Source organism: Aethalodelphis obliquidens, unplaced genomic scaffold (assembly GCF_003676395.1).
Source record: "Aethalodelphis obliquidens isolate GAN/ISIS:26980383/991018 unplaced genomic scaffold, ASM367639v1 scaffold34, whole genome shotgun sequence".
In the NCBI taxonomy this organism is placed as follows: domain Eukaryota; kingdom Metazoa; phylum Chordata; class Mammalia; order Artiodactyla; family Delphinidae; genus Aethalodelphis; species Aethalodelphis obliquidens.
This window is the reverse complement of record NW_020837978.1, coordinates 13467244-13492129: the sequence shown is the minus strand read 5'-3', so window position 1 is coordinate 13492129 and position 24886 is coordinate 13467244. Positions and strand designations below refer to the sequence as shown.

At 41.3% G+C, this 24886-nt stretch overlaps 1 protein-coding gene across 4 annotated transcripts in view; it reads right to left on the bottom strand.

Moving 5' to 3' along the window:
• CAP2 (cyclase associated actin cytoskeleton regulatory protein 2) overlaps window positions 1-24886 on the bottom strand; it is a 135396-nt gene that overhangs the window by 33767 nt on the left and 76743 nt on the right. For 2 of the 4 annotated variants that reach the window (XM_027128443.1, XM_027128444.1), the window contains 2 exons: window positions 4184-4327; window positions 3765-3850 (listed from right to left, as the gene is read on the bottom strand). The exons of 1 other annotated variant lie outside the window; for it this stretch is intronic. In XM_027128443.1, the coding sequence (XP_026984244.1) occupies window positions 3765-3850; window positions 4184-4327 (230 nt within the window). The remainder of the gene's footprint in view (window positions 1-3764; window positions 3851-4183; window positions 4328-24886) is intronic. One more of the 4 variants, XM_027128445.1, reaches the window with a different exon arrangement.

The following is a 24886-nucleotide window of genomic DNA, read 5'->3' as shown; positions in this document are numbered from 1 at the left end:
TTTCCTTTGCTGTGCAAAAGCTTTTAAGTTTCATTAGGTCCCATTTGTTTATTTTTGTTTTTATTTTCATTACTCTAGGAGGTGGGTCAAAAAAGATCTTGCTGTGGTTTATGTCAAAGAGTGTTTTTCCTATGTTTTCTCCTAAGAGTTTTATAGTGTCTGGTCTTACATTTAGGTCTTTAATTCATTTGGAGTTTATTTTTGTGTATGGTGTTAGGGAGTATTCTAATTTCATTCTTTTACATGTAGCTGTTCAGTTTTCCCAGCATCACTTATTGAAGAGACTGTCTTTTCCCCACTGTATGTTTTTGCCTCCTTTGTCATAAATTAGGTGACCATAGGTGTGTGGGTTTATCTCTGAGCTTTCTATCCTGTACCATTGATCTACATTTCTGTTTTTGTGCCAGTACCATACTGTCTTGATTACTGTAGCTTTGCAGTATAATTTGAAGTCAGGGAGCCTGATTCCTCCAGCGCCATTTTTCTTTTTCAAGATTGCTTTGGCTATTTGGGGTCTTTTGTGTTTCCATACAAATTGTAAAATTTTTTGTTCTAACTCTGTGAAGAATGCCATTGGTAGTTTGATAGGGATTGCACTGAGTCTTTAGATTGCTTTGGGTAGTATAGTCATTTTCACAATATTGATTCTTCCAATCCAAGAACATGGTATATTTCTCCATCTGTTTATGTCATCTCTGATTTCTTTCATCAGTGTTTTATAGTTTTCTGAGTACAAGTCTTTCGCCTCCTTAGGTAGGTTTATTCCTAGGTATTTTATTCTTTTTGTTGTGATGGCAAATGGGATTGTTTCCTTAATTTCTCTTTCTGATTTTTTGTTGTTAGTGTATAGGAATGCCAGAGATTTCTGTGCATTAATTCTGTATCCTGCAACCTTACCAAATTCATTGATTAGTCCTAGTAGTTTTCTGGTGGCATCTTTAGGATTCTCTATGTATAGTATCATGTCATCTGCAAACAGTGACAGTTTTACTTCTTCTTTTCCAATTTGTATTCCTTTTATTTCTTTTTCTTCCCTGACTGCCATGGCTAAGACTTTCAAAACTATGCTGAATAAGAGTGGCAAGAGTGGACATCCTTGTCTTGTTCCTGATCTTAGTGGAAATGCTTTCAGTTTTTCACCATTGAGTATGATGTTTGTTTGTGGGTTTGTCATATATGGCCTTTATTATGTTGAGGTAGGTTCCCTCTATGCCCATTTTGCCTCTTCTCATTCATACTGCACAGTGCTATAGTCTCCAACACAAAGTGGCAACATTTGGAGTTATATCATTGGGCACAATTGCCTCAAACACAGTTCTCTGGGTGCAGGGAGTCTGTTACTGAGTATCAGTAATTTAACCAAAGTTTCCTTAGGGTGGGAGAGACCTCAGGAGGAAAAGAGGTGGGCGGAAGTCTGTCTCGAGAGCTGTGCTTCCTAAAAGCTCTGAGACCTGTTTTGCTAACATAGAATGACTAAACTCTATGAGGGGATGGAAACACTGCGGCTGGATTTTGTCTTATGTTGTTTAGTATAATTGCTCTATTGGGATATAATTCACATCCCAGGCAATTCATCCATTTAAGGTGTACAATTCAATAGTTTAGTTCAAATTGTGCAGTCATTAACACAGTGGTTTTAGAACATTTTCATCACCCCCAAAAGAAATCCTACACCCATTAGCAGTTACTCCACATTTCCACCCAACTTCCCCAGCCCTAGACAACTGCTAACCTACTTTCTGTCTCTAGGGATTTGCCTATCCTGGAATTTCATATAAATGGAATCATACGATATGTGTTTTTTTGTGTCTGACTTCTTTCACTCAGCATAATGTTTTCAAGGCTCATCCATACTGCTACTTGTATATTTCATTTTTTAAAATGGCTGAATAATATACCATCGTATGGATATACAGGTTATTTGTCTATTCATCAGTTGATGGACAAATACACTTCATTTGTCTATTCATCAGTAGCACATTCTGGTTACTATAAATAATGCTGCTATGAACATTCATGTACAAGCATTTGTGTGGACATGTTTTCATTTCTTTTGGAAATACACCTAAGAGTGGGATTGCTGAGAGTGACTGTTATTTTTTAGTAAAAAAAGAAAGTATTGGTACATATTTCTTAAAATGATTGGTGGATGTATGGGTATTTTTTGTATTGTAATTTTTATATCTTACATATATTTATAAATATTCTTCTGTATCTACTCAATGTTTATTAAAACCAAAAATAACCTATAAAAGAAATAGTTATGCAAGTTTTGAATATGTAACATTGGTCAATGACCTGGGACTACAGGAGGTATTTATTTACACATTCTGTGCAATTTTTCTATATCCCATACAAAATTTGTCTTATAATGTTGTTTTCTTCTTTTCCTACTTAAAAACCTGTTCTTCTGGCTCATATTTTTAGATCTATGTTAGTAATAGAAAGAAGTGAATTGAAGCAATTATCCAGACTATTCAGGTCCTCAAGTTTCCTTTCATCTGGACAGTCTGGGTCTGTGAGTGAAATGCAGGAACCCCTGCATTTGCTGACTGATGATCATTTCTACTCCCGTCACCTAAGGGCTCAGAGGGGGATTCACTGTGAGCTCAGTGCCCAGGGGGTGGAACTTTGTTGCTCTTATTTTCACCTAATTTCTTTCCTGCATGATGAAGCATCAGCCACATCACATCTTGCCAGCTGTTGACAAGGCAGGCCGTGACATCATCAGAGGTGAAGGATCTCATGACACCCCTTCAGCAGTTCAGAGATATCTTCCTGTCTATTCAGCTCTGGCCTCTCCCCATTTAGTCCCATTTCCAATTCTAGCCCCAGTTTGCGGCTCTCTAGGATCTATTACTTGTGCTGGAGAACGCAATGTCCTTTTAAGCTGGCTCTCCAGGCAAAACCTGTTGGTTCAGTCTCATCTGTACTTTCAACAGCACTTTGAATGGCGGCTGTTCTTACAGACGTCTCTCTTGTCCACCCAACTGTATTTCATCTTAACGCAATCTCTGGTTTCCCTCTCATTGGCCTGGTTTATTGTCTCATCTCATCTCTGTTCCTCATTTATACTTCATTTCCTAAGCCCCGTTTATTTTCTCTTCTCACCCACCAATTCTATTTTTTTTAAATTTTATTTATTTTTGGCTGCGTTGGGTCTTTGTTGCTGCGCGTGGGCTTTCTCTAGTTGCGGAGAGCAGGGGCTACTCTTCTTTGCTGTGCATGGGCTTCTCATTACAGTGGCTTCTCTTGTTGCAGAGCACAGGCTCTAGGGCACGTGGGCTTCAGTAGTTGTGATGTTTGGGCTTAGTTGATCTGTGGTATGTGGGATCTTCCCAGACCAGGGATCGAACCCATGTCCCCTGTACTGGCAGGTGGACTCCTAACCACTGTGCCACCAGGGAACTCTCACCAATTCTATTTTGATCAATGTAAAAGGTTTGTCCATTTAGGGCTCGTCCATCACAAACCATCACAGATCTCTCTCATTATTGTGGGGATACATAACAGAGTGACATGCATTCACGTGGGGAGAGTTTGTTCATTACCAGAGAACTGAGGCAGACTTTCTAAAACACACATATTATCTGGATCATTGATTTCACTTTCCACTTTGCTCTACCTGCAAAGATGGGATTTTTCCTTAATGTTTGTAGTAAACTAGACTTTGAAAGGAATCAGTAATGAACTACATTAAGCTTGGGGACAAATGTCTAACAAACAATCAATTGAAAATCTGGTCAATAAAAGAAGGTACGTACCTGTGTTTGTAGTCCTTTAAGACCCTGTTAGTGTAAAAGGTGGCAGCATCATTCATCTCCTTGACATAAGGACCGGGTTTGGGGGACTGAGAGAACAGGACCATCACCAAAGCATAGAAAGAAAAAAAATAATAGGATAAGAAAGAAAATGCCTTAAAGAAGAAGAGAAGCAATGCAGATGTTGACTTCAAAGTTGGAGGCAAATCTTGCTCTGTAAAATCAGTGAAGCACTTTCCACATCTCAGAACACAAAGCCCTGAACTTCAAAAGGGTAAGAAAGAGCTGATGTATTCAGCCTGAAGGGAATCTTCCTTTCATGTAACAGGCGGAGGATGGAGAAGCCTGAAGGCAGCCATGAGTTCTCCCAAACACTCCACAAACCTGACGAGGTGCAGGGGCAACATTCCAGCCAGACTCACCACAGCTATCCACCCAAGGGCAGGGATGCTTTCGCTGACAGCCGAGAGATGATTAAACATTTTACTCCCCCGGTTTCTCTCTCTGAAAGTCTGGATCTCCTGAATCTTTTCCGATATTGGTTTCAGAAGTGCAGCCACATCGTTCTGGAAGCAAACATTGAGCACTGTTACTGAGGACAGAACGGAGGCACAGCACCTCCACCCATGCTGGCCTAAGCAGGACTACTCAGCACCTGTCATTTGTCAGGGGCTTTCAGAATCCAGCAGACTTTTTTCTTATGGTCATACTGTATTTTCATTTTCTGAAGTATGAAGACTGCGATTTCTTACATTATTAATGCTGTCTCCTGAGACATGGAAAAAACGCAGCAGTATGATACAGTCCCTGTTTCGGAGACCGCTGCATGGAACACAGTGAAACTGAGTGTAGATCAAGTTATATTTTCTAATGGAATGCACAGATCACAGCCTAGAAACACATGTCTAAAATCGGGATAGGTAGAAGTTAGTAAAAGGATATCTTCCTATTCCTGTCGGAAAATGATGTGAGGAAGGGTCCTTGGTTTTTACCTTAGTTACTAATCCATGTGAAAAAGTGGAAATCTTTCACTGAGGCTCTCTGCAAGAAAATGTAACCGCTTATAATATTTATAGTCCCCTTAGTCTGGTTTGGTTTTCAGCATCATCCTCAGACAACTTGGCTGATGGCTACTCACCCCCTCACTTCTTTTTTTTTTTTTTTTTAATTTTTATTTATTTATTTTTGGCTGCGTTGGGTCTTAGTTGCTTGTGTGCGGGCTTTCTCTAGTTGCGGTGAGCGGGGGCTCCTGTTTGTTGCGGTGCATGGGCTTCTCATTGTGGTGGCTTTTCTTGTTGCAGAGCATGGGCTCTAGGTGTATGGGCTTCAGCAGCTGTGGCACATGGGCTCAGTAGCACAGGCTCAGTAGTTCTGGCGCGTGGTCTTAGTTGCTCCGTGGCATGTGAGATCTTCCCAGACCAGGGCTTGAACCCAAGTCCCCTGCGTTGGCAGGCAAATTCTTAACCACTGCCACCAAGGAAGTCCCACCCCTCTCATTTCTGATTAATTGATTCAACAACTGACTTTTCTAGTCACATAAAAACACTTCTAAAATTATGTGAGCTGAGTTATGAAGTAGCACAGAGACTGGTGCTTGTAGCATCTCCCCATAGCATTCTTGACTTTCTTTGGTTTGGAAGAGCAGATACAAAGTTATCTAATTTTTTTTTTTTTCCTCCAAAGAAACAGCAACAGTTTGTACTTCAGCTTTGTAAAAGCAGTTGAAAAGGTTTTGGCAGTATTTTACAGTCTTTTAAAATAGAAAAGCCCCTTAAAGCTCCTTAATTTCTTTAACCAAGACTTCAGAGGTTCCTAACTGAACTTCAAGGTTCTCAACTTGGGCTACACATTGAAATCACCTGGAAGCTTTCAAAAACAGGCCTTGGGGGCTTCCCTGTTGGCATAGTGGTTAAGAATCTGCCTGCTAATGCAGGGGACATGGGCTCGAGCCCTGGTCTGGGAAGATCCCACATGCCGCAGAGCAGCTAAGCCTGTGTGCCACAACTACTGAAGCCCGCGTGCCTGGAGCCCATGCTCTGCAACAAGAGAAGCCACCGCAATGAGAGGCCCACAAACCGCAACAAAGAGTAGCCCTCATTCGACGCAATTAAAGAAAGCCCGTGTGCAACAACGAAGACCCAACGCAGCAATAAATAAATTAAAAATAAAAACAAAAAAACACAAACCAGGCCTGGGCCCCACCCCCAGAGACTCTGATTTAACTGGTCTGGGGGTGGCCTGGGTTTCGGGGGGAACTGGAAAAGCTCCCAGGTGCAGATTTTAATCATTGCTACAATGGTAGTTTAACATCCTTTAGGACAGTTGTTTCTGCCAGGGACAGCAAACCATCAGGGAAGAAATAATGCTCAGCTGCAGTAGCTTCCGGCCCTCACTTCTCCTTCTTGACCCTGTATATGCCCTCTCCTAAAAGAAGTGTATCAAGGCTTTGGAATGATAATGACCTTGGTTCAAATCTTTGCTCTGACACTTTATGAGGCCTTGAGCAAACTACTTAACCAAAGCCTTGGTCTCCTCATCTGTAAATCAGAGACAGTAATACTTACAGCTTATAGGCTACAGGAGAGGTGACGTCTTAAACCTCTGGCACATGGGATGGACACAATAAACGGAAGTGATTATTATTATTACTATTATTCAGTTAGCTCAGACTGGGGGTAAAAAAGATGTTCTCTGTAATACATAATATTCATTTGCCTCAAACCAACAGTCTGTGTATTTAAGATAAGAGAGGCTCCAAATAAACATCCACGCAGGCTGGCAGGATTTTAGGGTTCCGGGAGTCTAAACTAGGTCATCTAGTTCAGGTTTGTGACAGACTCAGCTAAGTGGGTCACGTTCAGTATTTTTAAAAAGTAACTGAAATAGAATAGAAACTATCAGAGGGCATGTCATGTATAAGGTTGGGTTTTTTTTTTTGGCCACACCGTGCCGCACGTGGGATCTTAGTTCCCCAGCAAGGGAGAGTAAAGGCTCAGGTCTGGATGACACTGCTTGGGTTGAAGTCCTTGCAAGTCAGTGTACTAAGCTCTAGAACTTTAAACAAGTGGCCAAACTTGTCTATGATTCCGTGATCACATCTCCAAAATACTGTTGATAATGGCACTCACTTCACATGGCTGTTAGAAGGAGTAAATGAGAGAACATGTCTGTGCTTGGTAAGGAGTCAGGTACACTGTGAGTGCTCGAGAAATAGCAGGAGACCTCAAAGACATCTGCCGGTTTAAAAATCTCTGATTGACAAGATTCACTGACCAGCTCTTTCCTATCACTGACATGCAAAGTCAGGAAAAACATTTTCTAACTGAGATCTGCAGCTGCAGAGGCATGTTTTTGTTTGGGAGAAACAAAAAGAAATACAGGGAAAGAGAGCAAAGCGTTCTTAAAGTTCTCAGTGGACTTTTTTCCCCCTGTTTTATTGAGAAATAATTGACATACATCACTGTATAAGTTTAAGGTGTAAATATATGCAAATCAAACCAGCATGATGGTTTGATTTACATATACTGTGAAATGATTACTACAATAGGTTTAGTTAATTAATATCCATCATCTGATATAGATACAATAAAAAGAAAAGGAAAAAGAGTTTCCCCCTGTGATGAGAACTCTTAGGATCTACTCTTTTAACAACCTTCCTACATATCATACAGCAGTGTTAGCTATAGTTGTTACGCTGTACAGTACATCCCTAGTACTTATCTGTAACTGAAAGTTTATACCTTATGACCAGCTTCCTCTGACTCCCCCTTCCCCCCAGCCCCCAGTTCTGGTAACCACAAATCTCTCTTTTTCTGAGTTTGGTGGGGTTTTGTTTGTCTAGATTCCACATATAAGTGCGATCATACAGTATTTGTCTTTCTCTGACTTACTTCACTTAACATAATGCCTTCAAAGTTAGTGGACTTTTAAAATTCTTCCATACTGAAGGCAGTGAAAAACAAAAAAAGGTTGCTGCAGAAGCTAGCCAGGTCTTGTGGAAAATTCATGAATACCTTCCCACCTTCTCACTTTCCCTTCTGGCCATTACAAAGGAAAGGTCTCATAGGTATGACAAGAAGACCCTGAATCAGGGTTGTTATGGGCTGAATGTGTCCTTCCCAAATTCAAATATTGAAGCCCTAACCCCCAGGACCTCAGAATGTGAGTGTATTTGGAGGCAGGGTCTTTAAAGAGGTGCTTCAGTTAAAATGACGTCATGAGGGTGGACCCTAAACCAATATGACAGGTGTCCTTATAAGAGATGAGGATGCACACACTCACAAGGGAAGACCACGTGAGGACACAGGGTGAAGACAGCCGTCTACAAGCCAAGGAGAGAGGCTTCAGAGGCAGCCAACCCTACTGACACCTTGATCTCGGACTACCAATCTCCAGAATTGTGAGAATATACATTTCTGTTGTTTAAGCCACCCAGCCTGTGGTACTTTGTTCTGGCAACATTGGCAAACTAATATGAGGGTGTAATGACAGTACAGGAAAAGCAAACAAACACCCCCAAACTCTCAACAAAGAAACAAAACCCCTCAAACAGTCCCTGCCCCAAACACAGCTCTTCCATTTTCTTGGTGAATGACTGCTAAAGTCAGGTTTAAATGCCCTCCCTGCAATTTCACTCTTTAGAAGGGAAACACTTCCCTCTTCAAGGGGTTCTTTTTAGTCCAAATTCAACACCCAATCAAGGGTGCATTATACAGGTTTTCCCAGAAGGCAGCTGAATTTTAATTATGGCAACACTAGTAAAAAGCATCCTAATTTTCTCCAGTGATTTGCTCAGCCATGATATTCTTTTCTTTTTTTACATCTTTATTGGAGTATAATTGCTTTACAATGTTGTGTCAGTTTCTGCTGTATAACAAAGTGAGTCACCTATAGGTATACATATATCCCCATATCCCCTCCCTCTTGCGCCTCCCTCCCACCCTCCCTATCCCACCCCTCTAGGTGGTCACAAAGCACCGAGCTGATCTCCCTATACTATGCTACTAGCTATCTATTTTACATATGGTAGTGTATATATGTCCATGCTACTCTCTCACTTTGTCCCAGCTTCCCCTTCCCCCCTCTCCATGTCCTCAAGTCCATTCTCTACATCTGCGTCTTTATTCCTGTCCTGCCCCTAGGTTCATCAGAACCATTTTTTTTTTAGATTTCATATATATGGTTAGCATATGGTATTTGTTTTTCTCTTTCTGACTTACTTCATTCTGTATGAGAGACTGTAGGTCCCTCCACCTCACTACAAATAACTCAATTTCATTTCTTTTTAAGCCATGATATTCTTGATGTAATGACATTTTTGAGAAAGGCCAGAATATCTGAATTGTTAGTGATATCTGGCCTACTGCCCCAAGGGGAAAAAGAACCAGAAACTGTACATTTACAATGTTAGATAGATTTATTAAGGCCATCTTTGTTTATCTCTAACTTCCCAAGAACAAACTCTGAAGTGTGAGGAGACAGAGTATTCTGGAAGATATTTTATATTGGTTATCTGATGAAAGCACCAAAAAGATTGAGAAAGTTTCCTTCTGCCTTAGTTTGGCAATTGCGTGAAGAATTGTCCTCATTAAAAAAAAAAAAAAAAAAAAAGTAATGCTGAGAGGACTAAGTACAACGGCTATGTGCACAACTCTAATAAGCAGTACAGCTTTTATTCTGTGCCAATAGATTCTCGTGTACTTTAAAGGAGGCTGACATTCTCCAGCTCACCCTGTACTTTCACAGCTGCAATCAAAAACACAGAGAGAGGGGCTTCCCTGGTGGCGCAGTGGTTGCGAGTCTGCCTGCCGATGCAGGGGACACGGGTTCGTGCCCCGGTCCGGGAAGATCCCACATGCCAAGGAGCGGCTGGGCCCGTGAGCCATGGACGCTGAGCCTGCGCGCCCGGAGCCTGTGCTCCGCAACGGGAGAGGCCACAACAGTGAGAGGCCCACCGTACCGCAAAAAAACAAAAATACCCCACAGAGAACATTCGAGTTATGGTGTGATTTCCATCAAGGCTGACTGTGTGGGATATCAGAGGAAAAGTGAATTGCGGGGCGGTGGGGGGCTGTTAGAGGAACTTCCACTTTTTTAAGTATTAAGCATGTATTAAGCATACTCAATAAATACAGGTTGAATTGCACTGATGTCAATTAACGCTACAAAAGGGCTTTCCACTGATGGGAGATAAATTTCAGAGGCATCCTGGGTTTTTTTCAATGGTGTGCATTGGTGGCAGCTTTTCAGACACAGCTAAAAGCTAGTGTGCTTTGGAATGACTTTAAATCGGCCAATTTTACATAGGTCTCACCCAGATTTTTTTGTTTTTAACTTATCACTCAGGTTTCTTTCATTCCGAGAGACTTTTCCCTGAAAGAAAATCATTTTTTAAGACTCATGTGAAGGTTAGGTGAAAAATCTCCCTTGCCCTTCCCCAGGTTTCTGTGGCTTTAACAGAAGGTCAAAATGGCCGAACTGGAGAAGATGCATGTGCAAATTGCAAGTTTCAGCGAGTGTTTCCAAGCACTATCTTAGCTTAATGGGACTGTACTTTGGAGAGTATTTCAGGACTCCATGTCTTTATGACCCTAGTTTCTGCTTTAAAGTTGAAGAGTTGAGATCCATCATCAGCTTCATCTCAGTTTATCAGCAAGCTCTGCAGAAACTTTACCCAAAAAGGAAAACCAAATTCCCACTCATGCTTTTTTGTAAGGGGATGGAACGAATTCTGGGAGTTTGACCTCAAAGATGTGTCATTGAGTAAACTGAAATAAGCTTGTTATTTCTGGAATCCATGGTTCTTGTGTAGTTTCTACATCAGGTAGAAAGTGGATCAATCTGCTATTATTTCTTTTAAAATAATTTCTTTTTCTGATTACATGCTCTTTGTGAAACATTGGAAAATAAAGATGGAAAAACATAAGTAAACAATAAACGTCCTTAATTCCACCACACAGAGAAAAACACTGCTAAATGGTGATTTTTTTCTTGTAGATGTAATTATCAGAGATATCTTCAAAAATAATAACTTTAAAAATAATGGCTGTTAAGACCATAAGGAATAATCGTAAGAAAGAGCTGAATTTAAGCAGTTCAGTTAAAACAAGCAAGCACAAAAACAAATAAAAACCCATCAGTATATTGGCAAGCTCTCTGAAACTCTATCATTTTTATGAAGGATGTTTTAAATACAAATACTACAAAGACATTACTGTTACAACTCAGGAAAACTTAATAGCATTAAAGTAAAAATTGGACTTTTTAATATTTGACTCCCACCTTCATTAAAAAATTCTAAGAAAGCTTATATCAAGCAGTACATCTTAGCCAACCATACTACCAAATATCAAAGACTATTACTTTGGTTTAGTTGTTTTTGTATAAAGTTTTACCAGTTGATTCCATGTGAGTGCATATGAGTATATAGCACAGAAAACATATGGAAAGATACTCATCAAAGTTTTTATTTAATTGTATTGCCTTATCCATATATTTTAAATTTTCTAATATGTATATGCATTTCTTTTGTAATGAAGGGAAAAGTTTTAAAACATACTAACCAGTTTTGTACCTTCAATGGTAGAAAAAATTTCATATACGTGCTATTAAATTTATAGATATCAAATAATATTAAGAGTCTTTCTCAGCATTAGGGAAGTAGCTTCAGGAAAACATGTTCAGAAATTATCAGGATAAATTATTCAGCTGAAGAAGAATAGTTAACATTTTTTTCAGGCAAAGGTTATCCAAATCAGGAACAGTGTTTGCTTCTAAAAATGTATCATTTGGGCACATTCTAATAAATGAAGCAATTGTTTTCATCGTTTTAAGTCAAAAGCAAACTTTTTTTTAATCAGAAATGCTAATTTGCATTAACTTGCTTTGGTGCAATTGTAGCTATTTCTCTAGACTAATTTCTCTTCATTGTTCCTCTAATATAAAAATTTTCCACTGTCCAGAAACATTTTGGAGGTTTCAGAATATCCTCACGATAATACTTTCAGAAACATTTGTACATTTAAGACAACTTGAAAATTTAAAACATTTGCAAAACTGTCACAGAAATCAATCTAAATAAATAAAACTGGGCTCCATGAATGTACGTGATGCTATGGTAGCTGCCATTGTATTGCATTATGACAAATCCCTTGGAAAATATTTTTATATGTTCTTAAGGCTTTACATTCCACATATATGTCTTATTTTATGATTGTTAAACTCTCTTAAAAGTACACTCAAGGGGCTTCCTGGGCAGTCAAGTGGTTAAGACCCCACGTTCCCAATGCAGGGGTCACGGGTTCGATCCTTGGTCAGTGAACTAAGATCCCGCATGCGGCACGGTGCGGGCAAACAAACAAACAAAACAAAAATACACTCAAGAATCCCAAAGGCTTGTTTTGCTTTCATTCCTTAAAAATCATTCTTAAAGAATTAAATTCTGCCATTTGCAACAACATGGATGGACCTGGAGGGTATTATGCTTAAATAAATAATTCAGACAAAGAAATACAAATGCTATATGTTTTCACTTACATATGGAATCTAAAAATTTTAGAAATGAATTAATATAACAAAACAGAAACAGACTCATAGATACAGAGAACAAACTGGTTACCAGAGGGGAGAAAGGGAGGAGGAGCAAGATGGGGAAGGGAATTAAGAGGTAGAAACTATTGGGTATAAAATAAATAAGATACAAGCATGTAATGTACAGTGCAGGGAATTTAGCCAGTATTTTATAATAACTTTAAATGTAATATAATCTATAAAAATATCTAATCACTATATTGTACACTGAAAATAATATAACGTAAATCAACTAAACTTCAATTTAAAAAAATCATTCTTGGGACTTCCCTGGTGGCGCAGTGGTTAAGAATCCGCCTGCTAATGCAGGGGACATGGATTCGATCCCTGGTCCGGGAGGATCCCACATGCTGCGGAGCAACTAAGCCCGTGAGCCACAACTACTGAGCCTGCGCTCTAGAGCCCACGAGCCACAACTACTGAAGCCCACGAGCCACAACTACTGAAGCCCGCACGCCTAGAGCCTGTGCTCCCCAACGAGAGAAGCCACCGCAATGAGAAGCCCGTGCACAGCAACGAAGACCCAATGCATCCAAAAATAAATAAATAAATAAATCTTAAAAAAAAATCATTCTTAAAGAGTAAAAGGAATGAATTGCTTTCCAGAATGAACTGCATTGTCCTGATACTTATGAGAGAAGCTTCCAACATGCATAAACTCCTACTTAAATTTTTAATACAAATCTATCAACACCCATTATACTCATCAGCACATTTTTTCCCAGTAATAATATTTGAAAAACAAACTATTTCAGACATAACAGAAAAGCATACAAAGTAATGACAAGCGCCCATATACGTGAAACATAATTTAATATTGCATTGGGGCCCAGGATCATTCCTATGATATCCCTTTATGACATTTGCCAAAAAAAACAGCTGGAAATGCAGAGGTCTGGAGCCTGGGACACAGAACTATTCAGATAGAACCTCAGGGGTAGCACTGAAGCTTGATGTCAAATTGTTGTATTTTTCTCATAAAGGTAGAACAGCTGCAAATTGGGCATTTTTAGTGTAGTCTTTTCTGCCAAAGGATTCAGCAAACCACAGGCTAAACAGCCTTCTCCAAAGTCATTTTTTAAAAAACTATTCAGATAATAATTTACACTGTTGCTTATCAATATATTTAAACCTCTCAGAATCATGCAAAACCTTATTTAGGATTTTGGGGCCATTGACCCAATGAACAATGGACACTTCTTTGTCAGTTCCCACTTTCTGTTTTTTGTCTTTGCCACTGTTCACAAGTGTGAGCCCCACCTGTCATCGTTTTTAGTTTTTGTGCGCAGTATCTGGGGAAGCCCTCGCTCTAAAACCTACAATTTATTCATCAGAACAAGAACACAGTTCTGCTGATGTGATACGTGGGCCACAATTTTCTCTAAGTTCTCAATGTTTGACTTGTCTCAGAATGGTAGGTATGTGATATAAAAAGTCAAGTTCAATGGCTATCTAAATGTATACACAGTAACCCAAATAGTTTGTATCCTTACAATATCTCATCTCCTGAATCTTACTGCAACAACAGGGGTCAGAAGACGATAGAAACGAACAAACTTAACATTAACTGCTCCTCGGAATGAGAGTTATAGTTTCCATTACAGTTGTTCTGATAGGAAGAGAATTTCATTGATAGTACAGGAAGATAATAGTCCAATCAGAGAAAATACATCTTTTCCATTCATTCACGTGTTGGCTAACGACTGTACATGGGACACATACAAAGCTCTAGTGTCTCTCTCTTGTATGACTGGACTTGACAAAATGGGTTCCTAGAAAATGCTGGGTTCATGGCAGGGACATGGCATTAGCTAGATTATTTGAGATCCGGGAAGGAAGCAGTGGGTCAATAATGGGCAATGACAAATAAGACATACGAAATCATGGCAGAGAGAAACCAGAAGGGAAAATTAAGTTGAAAATCAAAAACTTAACCTGGCTACCCACAGTAAGCATAAGAGAATAGACTGGATGGTTGAGAAGAATCTCATCTTGTACTTTGTCATTGTTTCAACTTATTTTATGGACCCAGCTGAAAAGACATCAACTTTCCCTCTCTCTGGGTAGGTACTATCTGGCTTCTGACAGTGATAAATTTTATAATCACCTATAATTTTACTTTATGGGATTCTGAACATTAAAGCTGAACAGTAGATCTCACTGTGCTTTACTTAAACGCACAGGAACTTCACTAACAATTTCTAAAGTTGGAGAGAATTGCCAAAACCATCCAAATTTACCAGCTTTATAAAATCTAAAACAATATACTGTGATCAGAAATTAGTTCTCTGAGATAGAAAAAAAATCTGAACTGCTGTAAGTTTTTAAAAATTGAAGTACAGTTGATTTACAATGTTGTGTTGGTTCCTGGTGTACAGCAGTGATTCAGTTATACATATATTGATATATTATTTTTCATATTCTTGTCCATTATGTTATTACAAGATATTGAATATAGTTCCCTGTGCTATAGAGCAAGAACCTGTTGTTTACCTATTTTATATATAGTAGTTTATATCTGCTAATCCCAAACTCCTAATTTATCTCTCCCCCTCCACGAAGTGCTATAAATTTCTGTCTACCAACGTTTGAGTATTAACTGTATGCCATTCACCATGTTGACTGGTTTTCCCCAGTTCTGTCCACTTTGTAACGATAAATCTCAGTTTAAACTACCAAAGTCATCACTTGAAGGATCCCTGTGCAGTCAACTGCATTTACTGGGTCACTGTCTTTCCCCTAGATAAGTGGCCCATGGTAGAGGGATGGCCAGATCTTCTCTTCGAGATTCATTTATGCAGAATATCACTGAGATGACGTAACCCTACAGTTTCCAGTTCAACCTCAGAAGGTGCAAAAAATGTCAACAACTGCTCTGTAAGTCTTAAGACATCCCACGGGGTGGATCTGCCATTATTGTACCAAGCTACTGATACAGAGCTCCAATCGTCCTTCATCAGAAATGAGCTTTCTCTTTTAAGGTTACCACAACCTTTTTCAGATTCTACCGTCCGCTGTTCTCAAGAGCCGTGCTTCCCACAGTGCATCCAACAGAGCCCCGGCCCTGGTTCGGTGAACAGCTCAACACAAACCGTCTTCCTGATCCACGGAGTTTGAAGGAATTCTGCATATGGCATCTCCCTTCTGGCAAGTCATGATCCACCTCAGAATACTAAGGGAGTTACTAACGAAGTCCATTTATCTTGTTTACCCTGATGTCTCTCAAGTTTTTTTGCCCACAGAACCTTTGATTCACACCTCCCTCCCGCCCCCCACTGGTTTTCTGTGGAACAGACTCTGGGAAAGGTTGCCAGCAGAAGCCTGTGAAGTGGCTTCAGGGAGTCACAGGGGTCTGCCCGGCTGCTTACCATGTGTTCATTTGTCCTCTTCCTCTCCAGTTATCCTTGCTCATTACCATGGAAACACTTTCAAGGGCATTCAATGGAGGCAAAGAAGTCTCTTCTCTCTCATTTCCAACACACACACACACACACACACACACACAGTTTTCAGGAGCTATAATCATCTCTGAGAGGATGGCTGGCACAACCCTCCCCCTCTGCACTGAGGTTTTATCTTCTGTTGGTGTCTCACAGTCAGTCTTTTTTTGGTCAGCCCTGCCCCCACTCCTAATCACCACTGGCAGGTAGAATCTCCTTTGTCCTTATCTTCTCTGTTTTCTCTTTCTCCTTGCACACATCTAACCTTGTGTTTGGAAAGGCAGACCATTTAGAAACAATGCCACTCAATCACAGTATTCCTTCTGCAGAGCAAACTGATGGCTAATGACATTTATTTGCCTTTAGTCTTCAAGTCTTGAGCTATCTTTTCTCTTTGTGCTGCCCCATGGCCATGGGATGCTTCTTTACTACCCAAGAGGGATTTTTGACTACTTCCAAGTCCAGAAGCATCCCACAGCTTTTCCTGATGTAAGGCTCCCTTATACCATAGATCACATGCACTCAAAGTCTGATCAGTGCCAGTAGGTTGCTGTGCTTGGTTTTTCACATTGACCCCAAAGGGAAAGCACGGCTAACAGCATGTGTGAAGCTAGCAAAAAACGTGACGTACATCCAGAATTCCTTTCTATGAGGCACGTGCAGGAAGACCGTTCTTTGATCTTTGGCTCAGTTATTAGATATAAAGCCTACAGCTCTTGACTCTGTAATAAAATGGAGATGACTGTGTCACCATATCTCTAAAGATATATCTAAAGATTGCTACCTGTTGGTCCACTTGTTTCTTCATTTATTCAACAAATATATACTGAGTGCCATCTATGCGCCAGGGCTGGTCAGAAGAGGTGGAGTAGAGCAGTAAACAATACAGGCAGTTCACAGCAGTAAACAACATAATGACTCCTAGGTCCCCACCCTCTTTTGTCCAAGTAGGGTGGGGAGTGTATTAGTCAGGGTTTTCCGTAGAAACAGCACCGACAGGATGTGACTACATATATAGTTTTATAAGGAATTGGCTCATGTGATTATGGGGGCTGACAAGTCCCCAAGATTTGCAGACTGAGGCAGCAACCTGGAGACCCGGGAAACCTGATAGTTTAAGTTTTCCCACCTGAAAGCCAGCAGGCTTGAGACCCAGAAAACTGATGTTCAGTTTGAGTCCAAAGGCAGGAAAAAGCTGATGTCCCAGTTTGAAGGCAGTCAGGCAGGAGGAATTCTCCCTTACTCAGGGGAGGGTCAGCTTTTTTGTTCTATTCAGGCCTTCAACCCATCGGATGGGGCCCACACACATGAGGGTGCTTTATCCAGTCTACTGATTTAAATGTTAATCTCATCCAAAAACATGCTCACAGAAACACCCAGAATAATGTTTGACCAAATATCTGGGCATCCCATGGCCCGGGCAAGTTGACATATAAGATGAATGATCACAGGAGGAGATAGACAGTAAACATAATGAATAACTAAATTAAATGGTATGTTAGTTGTTAAAAGCCATAAGGGAAAAAAAAAATAAAGTCAAGTGAAGGGAATCAGAAATATATGTGGGGGATGAGTTTCAATTTAAAATAGGGTCAGACCAGACACTATAAAACTCTTAGAGGAAAACAAAGGCAGAACACTCTATGACATAAATCACAGCAAGATCCTTTTTGACCCACTTCCTGGAGTAATGGAAATGAAAACAAAAATAAACAAATGGGACCTAATGAAACTTAAAAGTTTTTGCACAGCAAAGGAAAACATAAACAAGATGAAAAGAAAACCCTCAGAATGGGAGAAAATATTTGCAAATGAAGCAACTGACAAAGGATTAATCTCCAAAATTTACAAGCAGCTCATGCAGCTCAATATCAAAAAAACAAACAACGCAATCCAAAAATGGGCAGAAGACCTAAATAGGCATTTCTCCAAAGAAGATATACAGATTGCCAACAAACACATGAAAGGATGCTCAACATCACTAATCATCAGAGAAATGCAAATCAAAACTACAATGAGGTATCACCTCACACCAGTCAGAATGGCCATCATCAAAAAATCTACAAACAATAAATGCTGGAGACGGTGTGGAGAAAAGGGAACCCTCTTGCACTGTCAGTGGGAATGTAAATTGATACAGCCACTATGGAGAACAGTATGGAGGTTCCTTAAAAAACTACAAATAGAACTACCATACGACCCAGCAATCCCACCAATGGGCATATACCTTGAGAAAACCATAATTAACAATGTTCACTGCAGCTCTATTTACAATAGCCAGGACATGGAAGCAACCTAAGTGTCCATCGAAAGATGAATGGATAAAGAAGGTGTGGCACATATATATAGTGGAATATTACTCAGCCATAAAAAGAAACGAAATTGAGTTATTTGTAGTGAGGTGGATGGACCCACAGTCTGTCATACAGAGTGAAGTAAGTCAGAAAGAAAAAAACAAATACGATATGCTAACACATATATATGGAATCCAAAAAAAAAAAAAAAAAGGTTCTGAAGAACCTAGGGGCAGGACAGGAATAAAGACGCAGACGTAGAGAATGGACTTGAGGACACGGGGAGGTGGAAGGGTGAGCTGGGACGAAGTGAGAGAGTGGCATGGACATATATACACTACCAAACCTAAAACAGATAGCTAGTGGGAAGCAGCCACATAGCACAGGGAGATTTGCTTGGTGCTTTGTGACCACCTAGAGGGGTGGGATGGGGGGTGGGATAGGGAGGGTGGGAGGGAGACGCAAGAGGGAATGGATATGGGGATGTATGTATATGTATAGCTGATTCACTTTGTTATACAGCAGAAACTGACACACCATTGTAAAGTAATTATACTCCAATAAAGATGTTTAAAAAAAATAAAATAAAATAGGGCGAGAGTCAGTCTCATTGAGAAGGTGATATTTGAAGAAATAGTTGGAGGAGGCATTAGCCACGTGGATATCTGGGGGAGGCAGATACAACCACTGCAAGAGGAAACAACTGTTGCAAAGTTCCTAAGGCTGGAATGTGTCTCCTGTGTTCAAGGACTGGCAAGCAGACCAGTGGAGCTGGATGGAGTGAGGGGGAAAGTGGTGGGGTATGAGGTGGGAGAGGAGGCAGCAGGGAGCAGAGGCACAGATCATGAGGCTGTTGAGAGGACTCTGGCTTTTGTCCTGAATGAAATGGAAATCACCAGAGGGTTTTGAGCAGAAGAATGACATGATGTGATTTTCTTTTAGGAGAATCACTCTGGCTGTAGTATTGAGACTAGATTGTCAGGGGGGCAAGGGGTAATGTGGAAGCAGGGAGATCCTATTTGAGACTTTGCAATAATTTGGATGAGAGATGAAGGTAGCTGCAGCCAGAGTGACTGCAGTGGAGATTGTGAGAAGTAGATTATGGACTGGAGGTGGGCTACCGAGCAAAGGAGGAGTCCAGAATGACTCTTTGGTTTTTGACCTGAGAGAATAGAAGGATGGAGCTGCCATCACTTGAGAAGGAGACATTGCAGAAGGAACAGGATTTAGCAGGAAGGCTAGGAGCTCAGATTCAGACACACTGTTTAATCTATCCTTAACCTACCTTTCCCAGGGGCCACAATTCACTACTATATTACCTGCAATGTGGCTGTTGATGTCCTTAACTTTTCCCCCCAGCTGAGTCTTTTTCTGGTTTCCACTCGACAGTTTGCCTTTGCTTGGGAGCATCTTCTCACATTCTCAATTCAGTGCAACACAATGGATAAATGTGCTGTTTCTCACGTATGAGGATGGTGCTTTTGGACCCCAGTCAGCAAGGAGTGAGCTCTGTGCTGTTTCTCTCCTGGTGATGGCTTGTGCTGAGTCATCTACTCTGGCAAGCAGCAACCATTTGTGAAGACAGCTAGCATGGATTATGAGTTTATTCTGTGGTTGGCGGTAAAATTATTTTTGTTAATTTGCCAGGCCGATTGCTCATTCTATCCTGAAACTAGCTGGCCCATGGAGATATCAAATCTTTGGACCTGGCTTTATTTGTACCATATTTTAACTAATTGAGGTAATGGATGGAGACACACTGTTTAAGACAGTTGATTTGGGGTAGACCCAATAATGTTATATGACTGTATGCTGGTGACCTAGCTTGCATTTTGATGCCAAATACAATGCTTGTCACATAACAGGTGAGTGAATGAATAAACAAATTAATGTTGAAGTGATAAATAAAGATGAACCTTCTGAGAAATCAGATGTGATCTGTGATCTGGGTAGCAGAAATAAACTTATCTACCTAAGATGGCAATATTTTATCCTGTTTTGATGTGTATTTTTTATTCATAAGTGAACAAAATTATGAGACATTTTCTTTTACATCCTCCTCTTCTGTTTTCCTTCATAAACTTTTTTTTTTGGCTTGGTGTCCACTTACCCCAACCTCATCATGCTTTTTTTTTTGTTCCTATAATCTGTTAAAATGTTTATTGAGCACCTATATATGCCAGGTATAATCCTAGGTATATGGAACATATCAGTGAGAAAAGAAAGACCTCTCCTGTAGGGTTTACAAGCAGGGAACAGAGAGCAAACAATACACATAATAAATACATCACACTATGAAAAAAGGAGCAGAACATGAAAAAGGGATCGGGGTGCTGGGGAGTTTTTAATTAATGTAAAAAGGCTTAAACAGAATTTTTGGCTGGCTGCAGTATTTGACGGTTCATTCTGTTTGATCTAGCCCGTCTGTCACATGCTAGCAGCTGATCAGAGTGGCATACGGAGCATCCGTGAGGGCAAAACAGGAACTAGAAGGGGATAAAAGCTGCTTCTCCCCCAGCTGTCTCACCTGAATTCAGCCACTCACAGGCTACACAGTTCACTTTCAACTCCAGACACTCTTGACCTTGGCACATGACAGAGGAAAATATGCTTGCTGCTGATTAGAATTACAGAACAAAAGCCACCAGCTGCGGTTTCAAGTCCCCATTTGATCACCATGATGTCTTACCAATTTAGTTTTTTATTTTAGGCATCTTTTGTCAGCTCTGGGTCCTTCTGTTAGCCAGCCCATAGAGTTACTTTATGAAATGTCACCAGTTCCTTGTTTTTTTATGGTGACCCCAAAACAAAAAATTAAAATATGAATACATTGGTCAACATCTTAAGAGAAGTTGGTAAGTTTCAGAGAGGTAAAATACATAAACATTTTCCATAGTTGGTTTTAGAAGATTTCTTTGAATATCTAAGCTGTACCTTGGAAGCATCACACATTAGCGCTGCAAAGTACAAAACATAATTCCGCAAAGGAGAGGCCAAAAGGCCAAACTCTTTCCTTCCTCCTGGTACACTGAACGTTCTTCCCAGAGGAAACATAGAGACAGGCTGGAGTTAAGCCAATGGGATTTGGTCCTCATCAGCAGGCCATGTTAGGAACCTCACAAAAGTCTGCACGAGCCCTTTGGGGTGAGTATCATCTGAGACTCAGTTTCAAGGGGAGGGAGGAAATGAATTACTGATTGGCTACTATATATCAGACACTGTGCTTTGTAGTCTATATGTTATTTAAACATCACAAAGCCTTGGAAAGATTGGCATCATTATTCCTGTTTTATGAATGAAGGAACAACGTCAAAAAATACTTAGTGACTTGATTAAGATCATCTGGCCAGAACTGGGGTTTCCACCTGGGTATGTTTGGCTCTCAAAGCTGATATTCTTAGGCATAATGAAAAAACAGGCATAATTGACTTTGGAGTAGAACACACCTGGGTTTAAACCACATCTTTCATGTGAGTTGGGGCTAACGCCCCTCTCTGAGCCCCAGAGAGGATGCCTATGAAAGTGTCACCGGCAAAACGCATTAATAATTCCCGGGTAATAAAAATAGAATCTGGGTAATAAAGTAAAGTCTAACTTTTCCCTTTGTGCTTAGTCTAGCTTCACTTGCTCACAGGGTGCTGTGTGCAGACCCGAGTTCTTGGTGCGAGACGGTTGTGCGGACACCTCATCTCGGGGCCGCGAGCTGAGATGCTGCGTCCGCGTTGGGATCTAGAGCCACGAGCAGGGTGAACTCTGTCCCCTTCCCGCCGAGAACCCTAACACGTGTGCGTACCTCTCCACTCTTTGATCCAAGAGTAAAGCTTTCCTTTGCTTGTGAACCACACTCGGCCTCATTCTATTGGCATGAGTGACACCAGGCAGGAGGACCCTTCTTGGGGACTGGAGAGGGTTGGAGAAAAAAGGAGTAATACTCATCTGTGAGGTTATGATGATGGCCAAATAAGATCACATGTGCGTAACATCTGACACAACAGAAGCCTAGAAATGGGCGCTTCTATTATTTTCATAATTATTTGAACATTTTACTGACCACAGATACTGAAGAAACGATATGCCGTTGATAGCCAACAAAATGGAATTACTGCTTTAACATCATAATGGATAAAAGAACTGAGAGCAGAGTGCCCATGATACACAGTCAAAAGTGCGAGCCTACAATGGAAACTTAGGTCTCCTCTTCTTGAGAATCCCAGGCCATTTACCCACATGCTCCTGGTATATACTAGATGAGCTGGAGCACAGAGGGGGAGCTCTGACAATCTCTGGGGCACCGAGGGACAGTCCTTGGGAGAGGCTGCCCCAAATCAACGTCAGGCACACCCGCATCACCTGAGGTGTGGACACCACGCTGGACTCCGAGAACTTTCACACTGTTGCCGGATGGCACCGGTACTGAATAGTAGATACTGTGTTGCTGATTTGTTTAAAGGCAGTTTCTCTTGTGGCTCATAGCGGCCATCAGTTTCATAAATTCTGGAATTAATATCAGTTTCTAGGCTTTCTCTATGTTTGTACGAGTGGGCCACAAGCAAAAGATGTGTCACCCTCTAGTAACAGAATGTCTTGATGGCAGGGGCACACCCTCTGGCGTAAGAGGTAGCACAGCACACCTGGGCACAGGGCCATTCCTGGGTTCTAGTCTTGATTCTGCCCCTTATTAACCGAGTGAGTAGTATCCACCTCACAGGTGTCAAGCAACAGGTGCTCCGTATTCACTGACCCCCTTCCTCCCTACACTTCTGGAGGGTATAATGTGAGGTCAACTGTGGTAACTCAAAGTGCACACTTGAGTGACTCACACAAGTCACTCTTCAGTGAGACGCCACGATGTGACTGATACAACGGTTTCTACCACGATGGATACTAATTCTTGCAATGACTTTGAAATGAAGTATTACTGTCTCCATTGTTCAGCAGAGGAAACTGAGGTTTAGGCGGGCTTAATAGTTTCTCTCTGGAATTAATGTTGGCTTGTAACCTGAATTTTTTTAAATAACAGGGTGTAGAATTCACTGAACAATCACTATTACTTCTCACAGTGACTACATTCCTGGCACTGTGCTGCTCAAGATGTAGGAGACAGGCATGTGAACACATGGTTAGTGGCCGGGGGTGCTGTGCGACCGAGTCTCGGGAGGGTTGGGGGAGGGGCTGGTCTGAGGGGCTGGGCATCAGGTGGGACAATCCAGGGGGGCCATGTTTGCTCATCTTTAAGGATGAGAAGAAATGTGAGGGGAAGGGGCATTCCAGGCTGACAGAACTGTAGACAAAAGTATCTCCCCTCCCCCAAAAAGCACAGAGGCATAAAAAAGTCAGGGTGTGCAGAAAAGAACAAATTTTCTTGGATGCCGTGGAATACAAACCCTGTGCTGGTGTTCTGGGTGGTGAGGCTGTCAAGACAGACAGGAAAGGGCTCTTGGGGCCCCACCTGCAATGCTGAGGAATGTGGATTTCAGTAAAGAGCCCTGGCAGGACTGTAAGCAGAGAAGGTAAGACTAACTAGTCCGGGAGGGAGGAGAGAGTCAGAGTGAGGTGCAGAGGGAAGCAGCAAGCAGAGGCAGTAAGGCCAGTTAGGTAGGGGGCATTGACAGGGTTTGACGAGGGGCTGAGGCGGGCAGTGGCAAGGGCTACCGGGAGATGGGGATGGATCTAAAGGAACGTAGGACAAGCACGGACCTGTTTCTTCTCTGCTGTATCTCAAGCACCTGACACTTAGTAGGCACTCATCAACCAAGTGCTGAGCTGATGAAGGAGGGGAGTATGAAAAGTGCTGGCAGAGGGACCCACGGAGGATGACTCCAAGGCTCCTTGCTTGGAGGATGCTATTTAAAATGGCAACCGCCTTCTGCTAATGAAGTCCAGGAAAACCACAGGATTCCACAAGCAGAACAGAGATGGCCATGCCATCCACAGAAGCTCATCCTGGAAACCAGAGGCAACCACGAGAACACGCTACACAAGGACTTCCAGGTGTCCCGGGATTTATTTCCACAGGACGCAGAATGAGAATTCACGCACATCTTACCTGAACCTTCAGGGGAAGAGTGACCTCAGCTGGCCTTTGGGCTATGGTCACAGTCAGTAAGAGCAAGTGTTTTCAAATCCCTAGGCTATAATGATCCCATGTGATGGTATCTGGGGCACTTTCACAAGAAGCAATCCTATAGTCTTTTTATGATACCCTGGGCATGCTTAAATATTATAAGTTATGTATCTCGGTATTATTCTCTTGAAAAATTTAAATTATCAACACTCACAAATTCCTGGAGCTTTACTTCCCATCATTTTGTAGGGTTTTTCTATTATATTGGTTCTTAGAACATATTTGGCCACAAACATAGGAGTCTGCCGGATATAAGTGATGTTCAGGTTTTCAAGCTTTCATAGCATGCTGGCTCTGTGGATGGTGGGAACATGCACGTCCTCCCTCCTCATCCTCAGAAGCCCCTGCACTACGTGGAGGCCTGGCAGAGCCTGCATGGAAGTGTAGATTCAAGGCGACTTCGAACAGCATTTGAAACAGGGAAAACGTGGTAAGGCTGGGAAGACCTGGCTGCCGTTCAGATTTTCCTTTCAAAATGCATATACTTTTTGGAAAACTGTGACCTTATTAATAATTAACAACCCCTTTAGTTATCATTTGACCCTCTTCCAGAGTCAGTGGAAGCCAACCAAGAGCAATAAGGCCCCCTGAACAAGAAAGGAGGAGTGGATGGGAGGTAGGAGCGTCCCCTGCAGGAAAAGGGTGCTGAGAGGGTGAGGTCCAAACCCAGCATTCCCA